Source organism: Erigeron canadensis, chromosome 5, assembly GCF_010389155.1.
Source record: "Erigeron canadensis isolate Cc75 chromosome 5, C_canadensis_v1, whole genome shotgun sequence".
Classification (NCBI taxonomy): domain Eukaryota; kingdom Viridiplantae; phylum Streptophyta; class Magnoliopsida; order Asterales; family Asteraceae; genus Erigeron; species Erigeron canadensis.
Genome location: NC_057765.1, coordinates 39,547,623 through 39,560,955, shown reverse-complemented (window position 1 = coordinate 39,560,955; position 13,333 = coordinate 39,547,623). Strand labels below are relative to the sequence as shown.

The window sequence follows — 13,333 nt, the reverse complement described above, 5'->3', positions numbered from 1 at the left end:
GATATTACAGAAGTCATGAAAGATTCTTGTAATCCCAAAAAATTGATCTTATTCTTTAACAAGCTGGGACGCATGTTCTTCCTCTTCCTAGAGCTACCCTTTCCACAAACATTCAATGAGAGCACATTCATTAGTTCACCTGTAACTCACGAATACATTTTCCCATATGATCAAGTACCTTCCTTAAATTGTCAACCTGAAAGCCCGTTAACATGCCTATATCATTGACTTCTTTTACCAACAGTTCTGAATCATTTGACTGTGTTGAAGAATAAATAGGGAAAGTTACAACATTTTCATTATTATCTAACCAATCCACTTGTGTGCTAACCCCCATTCTTTATATCTTCCATATACTTCACAACCTCCTATACCCAGGAGCTATTTTTGGTCCTGAGTAGTTACCAAAATGATCAATTGACATAGACTTGGTTTTAGTTGCCTCTTCAGGAGTCTCAGAACTATTCGAGAACTCCTTAAAAATAACTTTAATTGGCGCCTCCATTATTACAAGAAAACATAGATAAAGTGATGATGAAAAGGAAGAAAATAAAAACAGATGCTACTAGTCATTGGATAGAAACCCTATTCAAATCCAAAATACAATTCTCTTCGAAATTTTTGTTACTTCATAACTTAGTGCTACATCATGTTGCCTGAATCCTCAAGACTATTCAAACCCCAAACATGGTCTGAATCATCCGAGATGTAATCCTCATAGTCTGAATCCTCGTAGTCTAATCATCTTCGACTGAATCCTCGTAGTCTGATTCATGTTCGCCTGGATCCTCGTAGTCTGATTCATCTTTGCCTGAATCCTCGTAGTCTGATTCATCGTCGTCTGAATACATAAACCACGGTCCTCTCGCTGATTCTTCAGGCTGCGGTGGTGGCTCAGGCTTTATGCCTCTCAAAGGAGTGTCACTGCAAAGATTTCGTCGTGAAATAAAAGTGAGGGTGGGAGCTATTATACCAGAAAAGTATGATAATACAAGAAAAATTAGACAAGAGAAACACAAAAGATGGGAGGAAGAAAGAATACTCACTAGCGTCCCAACAAGAGCTGCCAAGTTATCCAATTCAGTCTACAATTAATTCATTACAAAAACAATTAAGCAGGGTTAATATCATCATTTAATTAGTAACCATGCATATGAAAAGAAATAGCATTAGATGCTCACTTTTGTAATGTGGATAGGGAATGATAAGCATCAACACCCATTTTACTTAAACCTTCATCCACATTCACTTCAACTGATACAAATATATTAATGATCTTAAACGGATGAGACCGGGAAAAAATTGGATTTATAAAACGAAACAAAGAGAGAATAAATAAATATTTTAAGAGTTCTACATTCACCTTCTTCTTTGGTTAGATCCTTTGCACCCACTCTTTCAAGATACTCATATAAGAGTTCTACAATCCATCAAATTGTAAATAAATAAATAACTTAAACCTCAGCCAATTGGGAACAAATAAAGTAAAACACAAAAAAGAGGAAAAAATTTATGCACCTCCATCTACTGAACTATCATCGTCATCATCCCACATTGATTCTGCAAAAATCAATTTGTTTATAAATAAACCAATCCAGAAAAAAGTTCTAGTAATATAACAGAGATAATTATTCACCTTTCCTTGAACTGCTACCATCCAACTTCCGCTACAATCCATCCAATTTGTTAACACATAATACACATTCCCAATTGAGACTGAAAAATTGAAGGAAAAAAAAACTTTATGCACCTAAAACATCAGGCAGAGTCCACCGAGGATATATTGGTCCTGATACTCAAAAAAGGACAAGTAAAATGTTAATTAACCAATCCGAAGTCTCAACTAGTTAAAATCTAAATTTGCCTATTAATGAAGCAAAATAGCAAAGAAATTACATATTAATAAATTTAATTCATATATATATATATATATATCCCATATAGAAAAATCAAGATAACAAAAAGAACAAACATGATACAAAAAAACAGTCTAGAGTACTGCTGCTGCATCAACAGTCATTTTCCCAATACTTATTATTGTAACTATCACTTATCAATAAACAATTAGTTTTTTCATCTTTAAACTTATGACAGAACAAAAAAAAAGGAAGAGTAAAAAAATGTCAACCGTTGTAACTATCATTTACCAATATTTATTATGATCTCTGTTAACTAGTGATGATCAATAACTTTTAAGTCAACCTTAAAAGTGTCACTAGTTGAAACATTATTGTTGAACTAACTGCAAAAATTGGACCAAAAAAAGAGGGGGAAAAAATGCACCTGAAATGTCAGGTCTGTCCATTAAAGCAAGGTGGGTATACAGCATACTTGAGCATTCTACAATCCATCAAATAGAAATGTTAACAAATAAAATATTTAGATCTCAGCCATATATTAATAAATGAAGTAATAAAAATATGCAACTGGTCTGTATACAAAACTCTCCCACAATGGTTGGTTGTTCTGCTAAAATTATGCATGTTGCCTATCGTCAACAGCTACTGACCATAACTATGCTAGTTCTAATATATTTTTTTTAAAGAAGGACAAGTCTAAAAGTTAATTAACCAATCCTCAACTCGTTAAAATCTAAATTTGTCTAATAATGAATCATATATAGCAAAAATATTACAAACAAATAATTTAAACACTTTAATTAGTTCGTGAGCACACACACACAGACCCACATTACTTTACAGTTAAGTTGCTAGCATAAATTGTCAATAAAATTAAGTTTTCCTAGCAGAAAGATATCATTACAGCTAGGTTCATGGTGAAAAATTGCAAATACAGAAATGATATTGATTTGAATTTCTCAAGTGCAAGTAGAATGAACTCTGTTAACTAGTGATCATCAATCTCAATTCGCATAAATGATTTAAACAACTTTTTCACATATATTACATGTCAACTATGTTATCAATTTCGTGGGATTTAGGTTTAATGTTATTGTCTTTTTTATAAAAAAAAAACTTTTGCTTTTGGTCCAAAGTTGCACACTAATTTTTACAAATATTATCACTAATCTATCAAAAATTGACACTTATAAGCTTGACTTTTGATATTTCTATCAAGTATTAAGAATTCATTATTTATATATATAGATATCACATAATATTAAAATTATGAAACACCGAAATTTCGGTCATTGATTACATAGCATGTCAAGCGTATTGAGATGTTTATTCAATCTGTTCATGTGACTAAATCTTGCAATTGACAATTCTAAATCTCCAACAAAGGTGTTGTTAATAAATAAATAAATAAATAATCTATACATTAAAAAAATGGATCAGACTCCGTGTTTGCAACGATCCATGAATTTGATAGTAAATATACTAAACCAGGAATAACCGAAGTAAAATAACAAAGAGAGAGAGAAATCATCCACCTACCATCAGGAGGCAAAGATTCAAATAACTTAAAATCGAAGTGCCTCTTTACTGCTACAATACATCAATTGGTAAGTAATATATAAATTAAACAGGGAATAATTGAAATAAAAAATCAACCTAAAAACTGAAGTAATAAACAAAGTATGCACCTTGACCATCAGAAGGTTCCAATAAATTATACTTGAACTTGATTTCTACAATATGAAATTGATAGTATATACATCAAACCAAGAATATTTGAAGTAAAATAGCAAAGAGAGAAAGAAACTATGCACCTTCACCATCAACATACGTCAAATAACTTAGGATTGAAGTCCTTCGTTTCTGCCACAATCCATCAGTGGGTAATATATTAAACAAACAGGGAATAATTGAAATAAAAAGTCAACCATGAAAGCTTCAATATTTAAAGTTTAGGCCAAAAAAAGAATAACATATATATATATATATATATATAACATTATATCAATGTTATTGGACAGCTATTGCACCGATAACATATGAATAAGTTGAAGTAAAGAAACAAAGAAATAAACAAGCTAGCACCTTGACCATCAAAAGGTGACACTTCAAATGATGCAGAATCGAACTTCTTTTCCACTACAAATTCATAAATTTGCAAATAGTTCACAATGAAATGAACAGGGAACAAATGAAATAAAAGAAAGAAAAAAAAGATTCATAAATGTAGCACCTTGACCACCGGACCCTTCAGATAAAACAGGATTGAAGTTCTTTGTTTCTGCTACAATCCATCAAACTGTAAGTTATATATATATATATATATAAACAAGGGGGAATATTGAAGTAATAAATCAACTATGCACCTTGACCATCAGAAGGCGACCGCTAATAAATTAGTACGGAACATCTCGTTTTCTACAAACCATGATTAAACAGGGAATTATTGAAGTTAAAAAAAAAAATACACATTAAAATACGTTAGGCACCCTTTGTTAATAATAAGCAAGGGCAACAACAACAAACTGTACCAATCTTGGAATGAGCGGGGTATAAGAAGGGTATATACTATTAATTGGGATTCGAAAGGAACTAATTCAAGTGGAAAAAAATAAAAGAGATAAATTATGCACCTTTATCTGAAGATGGCGATAGTGATCTATCAGATACATCAGATTCAGAAGAACGTCTTCTTAGTTTTGGCTTCATCTTTTTTGGCTTGTCAATAGCTTCAACCAAGAAAATTATTTACTTAGAGAAATAATATATATATATATATATATATATATATATCCAAACCAAAAAATACATAAAATAGGTGTATCTTTCATTTAGCACCCAAAAAATCCCTGAATTGATTTGTTTGTCGGAAAAAAATCTCTAAATTATTTGTTACCAAAAAGCAAAACGTTAGACTAGATCGAACAGCAACGAATATAACGAGATATGTGGTGGTATTTGTTACCAAAGAACTAACCTCCTAACTCCATGAGAGGAAACCTGCGTCTGGATCAGATGGATGAAAGAATGCCCAAACCCTAGTATATATATGTATATATATAAGAAAATGTCTCAAATGGTCATGTGTTTTTTGGTATTCGCATTTTGTCCCCTCTAATTTTTTCCGTTGCAAATAGGTTTTTCGTTCTCGTTGGTACCGGTCCCTAAAACTAACTTATGTTAGTTTTGGTCGTCTAAACCCCTCAGGATTTTGTAATCACATGGACTACTTGTGATAAAAAAAAATGAAAATATCTTAATTAACAATACACATATATGCATATATATGTTACCGATCACAAGTCTATATCATTAAAAAAAATCTATACCATCAGTCCATCACCATTAAAAAAAATTAAAAATATCCACTTTTGTTATGAAATCACGAGTCCACTATGATGCCACCACCGTAGAGCGCCTCTTACCACCACTGTTGGGTCATCATCGGTCGTTGGGGAACATCTGGAAGGCCCGACTAAGGGAAGGGGTACATCCACTAGAAGTAAAGAGCTCTATTAAAAAGATTATAGGAGGTTTGAATTCAAACAAATAGGTTAAAACTCTAACAACCAAATAAGTGTATCTTGTTGTCTATTAAAAAATCTTTCATGTGCAGGTAATGTATTGGCCTAATGGGGATACATGGGTCTATGTATCTATTAAAACACACATTACATACTTTAAAGTTTTAACTACACTTATATACCGCTATCCATTTCATCATTAAAAAAAATATAAAAATGACAAAAGTTTACAAAGCTAAACCGACCAAATATCAAAAACTGAGAAGAAATCAAAAGGAAAAGTGTACAAGCAAATATGGCACAACTGCCGACACCATGATGTAATGACCTATTATTGAGGATGGAATTCAAGAGTGAATTTTTGATACATTAAATTCATATTTACAATTTAAACTTTTATTTTATTAACTTATACCATAATTATTATTTTTTAAAATATCATTATTATCATCTTTACATTAGGTATATTAACGTCATCCTATACCACTCAACATCGTCACCACCACCACCAATAGTCACCGCCATCATCATCATCGATGGTCGCCCAGAGGCGGCTCCACATAATAAGGGGTCTAAAGCAAGCTTTTTGTTTTGGGGCTTTTCGAATTAATAAAACTATTCATACTTTTTGTAACTACTTTTGATTACATTAACATGTTTTGAGCCTATGACATTTGATTTTCGTTACATATAATATACATACATGTAAATGAATACGTTCACATAACACATAATCATATGTATTTTATTTTCCTAAACTCTTTTCTAGTTCTCGTTTGTACTAAATTTTATGTATAATTATAAAAAAATGAGGTTTTAGGTCCAGTTTTGGTGAAAATTGGAGAGTCTCCAATTACATCTGGAGACCAAAAGATTTGTCCAGAAATATTAGAAGTTTAGTGCCCAGTGTTATTTCACTGGAGCTTCACTCCAGTTGAGATCTGAACAAGAACTGCAAACATTGCAGGTAAAGTCGAAGACAACAAGTGGAAGAAAGAGAGTGACCATGGAAGCGAAGCCCAGTGGACATTCTGCCCAGATCAAGACTGGAATGCATTAGTGTAAAGTACTTACAAAGCTTTAACTGATTACGAGGAAGACCTTTTTGCTTTATGTACTATTATTTGTATTTCGAATCAAATTCCAATGGTGGGGGCGGGAAAGAAACGTGGTGATTGTGGCAATAGCGATAGAACGGCGGTGATGGTGGCTACGGGGTAAGATGGAGAAAAAGCGGGGGGGGGGGGGGGGTTATGTGGTTAAGAATTATATATATTACAATTCAGGTCGGCTTAGGAACAGTAGCTGATGATGTCATGCTGACATCAGCTATTTTGTTTTCTTCTACTTTTTTTTAAATTTTATTTTACTTGGTTTTTTTTTTCTTCTAATTTTTCCCCCCTTTTCATAAAAAATATTTTAAAAAAGAAAAAAAATAGATTTTTGCCTCACTGATTAGGCAGTTAACTAAAAGTCTAAAACATTACACTTTTTTCTTTTTTCCTTGCTTTTTAGGTCTAATATTTTCCTCTCTTTTTTACAAAAACTCTTTTTAAAAGAGAAAAATAATTATACTTTTGGTAAAGATAATTAAAAAGGTAACTAAAAGTCTAAAACAATTAGACGATGAACAGACATGTATAACAATATATCGTACTACTTTTGTATCATTGACCTTATACAAACGTACGTTTTACGTACCGTTAGGTCTCCCGGAGCAACGTCCGCGTTACAATGCCTGTTATTATTCAATTTATAAAAAATTTGTCTACTTCCATTTAGTTGTAACTATTAAATGTAAATAAAAGATCTAACAAATTTTAGTATTATTATACTCTTTATTTAAAACATAACTTATATCATATAAAATCAACAAGGCTATAAAGTTTTTTTTTTATCTCGTTATTCTTAACATAAAATTGAAAAAGTTAAATGGGTTTCATTCATTGAAAAATGCTTAGAGCTCATGACAGTTAAAGCTCTTCGCCGAACAGGGTATACCCGTTTTCCCTCCAAATTTTCTAGGAAAACACATTTACGTGAAACATTGGTATTCACGTAAATTTTTATTAATAAGGTTGTAGGAACATTTTGATATTTGCCGAAAATTTTCATCCAAAACAAGCCGAAAACGCACAAAAAGGGACCAAAAATTTTTCGAACGCTACCAAACTTCAAATCTCCATGAATCATGTCATTTTAAGACCATGGGCAAAAATTATTTTTCCCGCCAAAAAATTCCTTTTTTTTTTGCTTTTCTACTACCCTGTCTTGTGTGCTTCAATAGATATGTCTGCACACAACTTGGAACCTCTTTACTCGATTTGCTTCTTATTATAAGATTCAAACAAGGAAGTAGTCATCTTCGTGTTAATCCAAGCACGAACTTGTTTCAGATCGATATACATCTTCAGCATGACGTCAATGCGTAGTAAAGGATACTAAGGCAAGACGTAAGCACGAACTTGATAGATTTGTGATTATCTTCGTGGTGATGTCAGCACGAAGGAAAATCTCCTCATGATGACATATACACAAACTTAATCAAAATTCGTGATATCTTGGCCTTAAACTCGTGGTGATGTAAGCACGAAACAAACATTTTTGTGGTGATGTCATCGTAAACTTGATCCACTTCGTGCTGACGTAAGCACAAGGCTAAACTCTCTTCGTGCTGACGTAAGCACGAAGTCACACGAATTTCTTCATTTTCACGAATTTGACACGCGAATTCGACAGAAAATCCTCAATACAAATCACGATTGAAGTCTGGAAACGTCTTCCCTGCTCTGATACCATGTTGAAACAAGTAGGATCGATCAAATCGTGACTAATATGACTACAAAAGTGCGGAATCCAATTGTAATCGTCTTTGAGGATTCTGATAATTAATGGACATGTAATCACGAATTACATGAAGAATAAGAGATAAGAACAGATGCAAAACTGGTGAATATCATTAATCATATGAACATTACACCAAATTGAGTATACGTCTGACTGGCACGGGGTATAAATCTCTACCCCGTGCACGTTGGACGATTTCTGTCTAGACTAAAACCCTCAAACGCAAATTGTGACCTAATTCTTATATTTATAGGTTGCTTCATGGGCTGGATTTCTATCTCGTTCGTGGGCCTTGCACTCCCTTACACGAACTAGTTGCCTCGTGCTGACGTAATCACGAGGTGATGATGACGTCATCACGACCTTGATGAAGCCTTCTCTTCATCATAGTCAGCCATTAGAATTGCATTGCGACGGACAACAATCTATGCACGAAATGTGCATCTACACATTGTGTATAAACATGATACATTTTGGTGTTTAAGTTTGACACTACAAGAGAGCAGAATTGGTGTGACAAGTTAGACGAATCATCACCCATCATTTAGTTTTATGACTAGATAGCCAAGGAGTTTTTTCTTTTCATTTTTAAAAAAAAAATACATGGGTGGCTTCTCCAATTCTGTCAAATTAATCCCCATGGGTGTAGTAGAGACAAAGTGGGTGCCTATTATTTGTTACATGGATTCAGTTGTTTTTTTTTTATCAAACTAATATTTGTTACGTTTTCATCATTTGATATCATACTCTTTCCAAATGTCTTTTTCCGTGGACTTCTAATAGATGTGATGGCATGACTAAGGTACTTCCGTGATAATATAATTTGTTAGATATGTTCGATGTGCAGTTTGTATTGTGTGCTTACTGTCTTTGGAGAACATAAAAAGGGAGTTTAATTAGATTTTAGGTACTCTAAATGTTTCAAGTCATAAAATTATAACGAAAAGGGTGTGTTTTAGAGACTTTGGAAATGGGCCAGGTAGAACCAAAACACTTTGCAAATAGATGATTTACAAGGGTTACACAATTTCACCAAAATATCTACTTTTGATTAAAATGAATAGATGTTTTCTTTTTTGTACATCAGGCACCGTAGCGATATTGTTAGATTTGGTCGCAACCTGCGATTTGTATTCACGATTTTTTAAAGTCTATTGAATGACCAAATACGAGTAACATCATTTAACTGTACATAAACTTTATCGCAGATATGGATCCAAACGATGGAAATGGAGTAGCTGAGGATGCTTTGCCACCACCTTCACATGTTCCAGAAGTTGTTGAACAAGTTCTGGAGCCAGTTAAGAGCAGTGCTTTTCTTTATTTTGCGTGGTATTTTTGGTTGTTAAGCTGATTATAATTGTCTAGAAATCAATTGTTTTTAGTGAAGCAAAGGAATTTACTAAAGCAATGCATAAGTTATAGTATGGGAAGTACTAAAGGATCTCTGGATTACTCCAACCAGTTACTATATATAGTTTTTGAGTTACTCGGTGTGAGCTAGCATGGATTATATTATGTCGATTGATCAAATTGTAACACCCCAATAATTTTAAGGTGATAAATTAACCCTTTTTGTAGTTTTGACATTAAAATAAGTTCCTAGTATTTTATGTTTGAATATGGGGTTAATTTAGTTGGATCTTTAGTGGATAGCGGGTAAAATAACCACAAAAGTGAAGGGGGAGTGGCATCACACTAGGATGCCAACCATATTATTTTGATTATTCATCCTTCCACCATCCTCTCTTTTCTCTAGTCTTCATATTTTCTTCTCATTTCAATTCAACCAAATCCCAACCTTTCATGCAATTCAAGTAATCCATTTAAGAACTATAACAATAATCTTCTTCAATTAAAATAGAAATTTAAAAGTTAGGGTTTGAGTTGGAGTGAGGTGGTGGTGGCCGAAATTACAAGAAGGAAGAGGGGAAGAGAAATTTGTGACCTAGAGCCTTACTTTAGTCTCTTGAATCCTTTGAGGTATTGATTTTTAACCTAATTCCTTTCTTTTCTAAGAATTAGGGTTCTAGATTGGTGGAATTTGGGGGTTTTGCTAGAAATGACTTTATAGGTGAGTTTTTCCCCAAATTCATGTATATTATGTTTTAGTTATTGAGTTGCTTATTTGAAATTGTTTATAATGAGAATGTTGGTAATGAAACTCCAACTATGAAAATGATGATTTGACTAGTTAAGTGATGTAATGTTGATGATGATGATGATTTCTTGATTTGATATGAGAAATTTTCTAAGTAAGCTTAATGGGGTGATTTGAGATTAGGAATGCTAGTGTAATGTTGAAAGACTAGGTTGAGTATCCAAAATAGCGAACATGGTCTTGTATGCGTATTGTGATGATTTGAATAGGTTGAAAGCTTAATTTATTGCAAATTTGCGGTTATCTTGATGTGTTGTTGTATCGCGAAGGAGGTGAGTATACTTGCATATCTTTGTATATTCGACGGGTCAATTACCATACGATGGTGGATTCCATGTGTGGTGATTGATTTGGCGTTAAGCCTAATTGGTGGCTTTCTTTGATTACAGGCCTAATTGGTGGCCTTAGCTCATGTGGAACATTGTTATTGTTATATTTGTTAGTAATTGTAATCATTTGCTTATATGGATCCATGTATAGCGTTTGACACAAAGGTGAGTATTATAGGTATGACACGAAGGTGTCATAGTCTATATGTAATAGACCTTTGTGCATTGCCCTCCTTCGTTTATATAAATATATGCAAGCATATTCACTAAGCATTCACTTACCCGTTAGTTGTTTATCATTTTATAGGTAGTTCCGGAAGAAGGAACTAGGCTTGGTTGATTTGAAGTATTGATTTTGAAGTTGCTAGGCTTGTGGAAGGTATTTTGATCATTCTAGGAAGAATGGTGTCGCTAGAAACCTAATTCATCCCTCCTCATCTTGGCTCTTGGTATATTTTGTGTCTTATGTTTAATTGTGAGACAATGTCATCTTTTTGGGTCATGATCTCTGAAATGTGTAAGTTAGTAAAGGGTATAGTGTACAAAAAGGGCTTTTTGACAACTTGGGTAATATGGGTAAATGACCCATATTGTTGTGTTCATGATGGTTGGCAAATTTGGAACTTTGATTTTGTTGTAATGGTATTTTAAACTTGTTAGGTGATTAGTAATGATGCATTTGGAAGGTTGATTTCTGAATTGGTATTGTGTAGGTTGTTCTAGTGTCAAAGAATGAAAATTTAGAAGGTCTGGATCAGTCATATTCCACTACGGCGCAGTGAGGGGTGGTATCACCCACTGCGGCGCAGTGGTAATCTTCTGGTCCGGGGTGTACATTGCTCCCACTGCGGCGCAGTGGGGATTGCATCCACCAACTACGACGCAGTGGGTATCAGCTGTAAATATATATATATATATTGTTTCTTTTATGTGTATCGAGTTTAGTCGTTTCAAGTTGGTTTCAGAACCAAGGTTTAAGGGATTTAGGTATTCCCACGTATAGAGAGTGCCTAGACTTAAACCTTAGTTGAGACTCGACCTTAGGTATTTGAAAATTTTATATGGGACCCGAATAAGTGTTTGATGATGTTAGCTTATAAATACTTTCTAGGCATTGAGGTCATTAATAATGGTGATGATGTTTGTTTATCACAAAGAAAATATTGTATAGATCTAATTTCTGAATTTGGATTGTTGGGGTGTAAGCCATCTAAAACACCCATTGATTATAATTTGAATCTTGACAATGACTTTTGTAAAGGTGTACCTCTTGAGAATGTTATTGGCTACCAGAAACTTGTTGGTAAGCTAATCTATTTAACTTTAACAAGGCCTGATATAGCATACTCAGTTCAGATTCTCAGCCAATTCATGCATGATCCTTATGAAACTCATCTCAAACTTGCCATGAGAGTTCTCATGTATTTAAAAGGATCGCCAGGTAAAGGAATTCTATTTAAGGGAAATTCTTCCCTCTCTCTTTCTGCCTATGTAGACTCAGACTGGGCCAAGCATGTAACTGCCAGAAAGAGTGTCTTCGGATACTGTCTCTTTCTTGGTGGTTCACCTATTGCTTGGAAAAGCAAAAAACAGTCCACTATATCTAGATCTTCTGCTAAGGCCGAATTTAGAGCTCTTGCTTCAGTGACTTGTGAAATTATTTGGGTATTAATAATGGATGAACTTGGAATTAAAAACCAAGTTCCAGTTAAGGTATACTGTGATAGCAAGGCAGCTTTACAAATAGCTGCAAACCCTGTCTTCCATGAAAAAACAAAACACTTTGAGATAGATTTATTCTTTGTTAGGGAAAAAATTAATCTTGGGGTTATTAAAACCATCAAGATTAAATCTGAACACAATGTTGCTGATATCTTTACAAAGGGACTTACTGTCACACAACATTATACTCTTAGCAAGCAACTTGGACTCTTTGACATATTCTCTCAATTAAGCTGAAGGGGGGTGTTGAAATTACACCTTAATTGTCTTAATTTTAACTTAGAAAGTTTGGTGCAGGAACTGTGAATTAAGCATTGCAAAGGACTAGTTTGGTGCATAAGAAGAAGATGAAGTTAGAAGGGCTAGATGTGCTCAAGATGGATTCTGAAGGACCAAAACTGACACACTCAATATCTTCTGCTGCCTATATATACCTGCAGACTTTCCTCTCTTCTTCAACCCTAAATAATAATCCTCTTTCTATCCTTCTTAATTTAGCCGTTTGTACTTTCCTCAAATTTGTATTCAAAACCTTTATTTAAAACCTTTTGTAATTTGTTCTTGCTTTGATGAAATATCACTTTTGGATATTATCATTCTTGTATTCAGATTCTATCTTAAGCTCAATCAATCATATGACTAGTTCGTTATATTATGTGTCTATTACAATCAGTTTTTTATCACATTAGCTTTTAAATTGCTATATCAAAAAATTAAATCATTATTGTTTTGATAGTTCTTATTTACATATAGATTAAAATGTCCCTTATATACATTCAAGATAATGGCCACAAATTGGTTATACGCAGTGTTAAATATGTTTTTGTGGCACAATTATTAGGTATTGTTGTCGATATGCTCCTTGTTCACCGACCCAAACCCAGATGACCC

The 13,333-nt window shown here is 33.5% G+C and overlaps 2 protein-coding genes and 1 long non-coding RNA gene across 3 annotated transcripts; 1 reads left to right on the top strand and 2 right to left on the bottom strand.

Moving 5' to 3' along the window:
• Positions 1–550: 550 nt before the first annotated feature.
• Positions 551–1,743, bottom strand: LOC122600124. The gene is made up of 6 exons (XM_043772789.1): positions 1,637–1,743; positions 1,519–1,560; positions 1,364–1,420; positions 1,182–1,254; positions 1,047–1,085; positions 551–924 (listed from the first exon to the last, which is right to left on the bottom strand). The coding sequence occupies exons 2-6, from the start codon at positions 1,553–1,555 to the stop codon at positions 738–740; spliced, it is 393 nt and encodes a 130-aa protein (XP_043628724.1). The 5' UTR covers positions 1,556–1,560; positions 1,637–1,743; the 3' UTR covers positions 551–737.
• Positions 1,744–4,225: 2,482 nt separating this feature from the next.
• Positions 4,226–4,892, bottom strand: LOC122600125. The gene is made up of 3 exons (XR_006324012.1): positions 4,837–4,892; positions 4,493–4,588; positions 4,226–4,277 (listed from the first exon to the last, which is right to left on the bottom strand). It is a non-coding gene; the product is annotated as an uncharacterized LOC122600125 (long non-coding RNA).
• A 4,548-nt stretch (positions 4,893–9,440) lies between these two features.
• Positions 9,441–12,679, top strand: LOC122601786 (uncharacterized mitochondrial protein AtMg00810-like). The gene is made up of 2 exons (XM_043774524.1): positions 9,441–9,540; positions 11,832–12,679. The coding sequence occupies exons 1-2, from the start codon at positions 9,441–9,443 to the stop codon at positions 12,677–12,679; spliced, it is 948 nt and encodes a 315-aa protein (XP_043630459.1).
• Positions 12,680–13,333: the final 654 nt, after the last annotated feature.

What these genes read in the sequence shown, in the direction of transcription:
- LOC122600124 (XM_043772789.1), bottom strand. Translation starts at nt 1,555, where the DNA reads ATGTGGGATGATGACGATGATAGTTCAGTAGATGGAG. An exon ending in GGATCTAACCAAAGAAGAAG is followed by an intron (nt 1,255 to 1,363) that starts GTGAATGTAGAA and finishes TATTTGTATCAG; the next exon opens with TTGAAGTGAATGTGGATGAA. An exon ending in CAGCTCTTGTTGGGACGCTA is followed by an intron (nt 925 to 1,046) that starts GTGAGTATTCTT and finishes AAATCTTTGCAG; the next exon opens with TGACACTCCTTTGAGAGGCA.
- LOC122601786 (XM_043774524.1), top strand. Translation starts at nt 9,441, where the DNA reads ATGGATCCAAACGATGGAAATGGAGTAGCTGAGGATGCTTTGCCACCA. An exon ending in TCTGGAGCCAGTTAAGAGCA is followed by an intron (nt 9,541 to 11,831) that starts GTGCTTTTCTTT and finishes AATACTTTCTAG; the next exon opens with GCATTGAGGTCATTAATAAT.